This window comes from Atheta coriaria, unplaced genomic scaffold, assembly GCF_025399875.1.
Source record: "Atheta coriaria isolate IRGN ID8LTWV9N9 unplaced genomic scaffold, Caltech_Dcor_3.1 scaffold3283_size1327, whole genome shotgun sequence".
Classification (NCBI taxonomy): Eukaryota; Metazoa; Arthropoda; class Insecta; order Coleoptera; family Staphylinidae; genus Dalotia; species Dalotia coriaria.
In genome coordinates, this window is record NW_027050324.1 from 1 (window position 1) to 512 (window position 512).

At 33.8% G+C, this 512-nt stretch overlaps 1 protein-coding gene across 1 annotated transcript in view; it reads right to left on the minus strand.

Moving 5' to 3' along the window:
- Window positions 1–74: 74 nt before the first annotated feature.
- Window positions 75–512, minus strand: part of LOC135803123 (gamma-aminobutyric acid receptor subunit beta-4-like) — a 1,247-nt gene continuing 809 nt past the window's right edge. Inside the window, exons 4-5 of the mRNA XM_065316736.1 lie at window positions 434–498; window positions 75–299 (exon numbers count right to left, since the gene is read on the minus strand). Coding sequence (XP_065172808.1) covers window positions 75–299; window positions 434–498 — 290 coding nt within the window. The remainder of the gene's footprint in view (window positions 300–433; window positions 499–512) is intronic.

Sequence of the window (512 nt, forward strand, 5' to 3'; positions counted from 1 at the left end):
GATGTTGCCTGAAACATATTGCGGTGATAGCATTTTAACGTTAAAATTAATTTAAACGATAAACTTAAACTTTATTACCCCATGAGATAATTGACAGTTCCATTCGGAGAAATGGTCAATTCCAAGTTAACATGAGGAGATGACTCTTCATAATCAACGCTAACGAAATTCGTGTCGGGCAACCAGATATCTCCATAATGATAGATAGAATTCAAATAGTCGTTCTTCTCATCAATCAAATTGTACGCCAACCGCGGATCGTGCCATCTTTGCTGCAGAATTAAATCTACTTCATAATTCTGTAACCAATAAAAATATTGACCTCGCATTTGTAAACAATAATATAACTGAACTCGTGATGACACAAAAAAAGGAAAATTAATTTAGCAATTATGTTATATATGGTTGATCTAACGAGTATGTAAATACTTACAAGACTGTGTCGGTTGATATGTGACAACGTCAATAACGCAATTTCGACATTGACAGTGAGTGTTCCTAAAACGAAAATA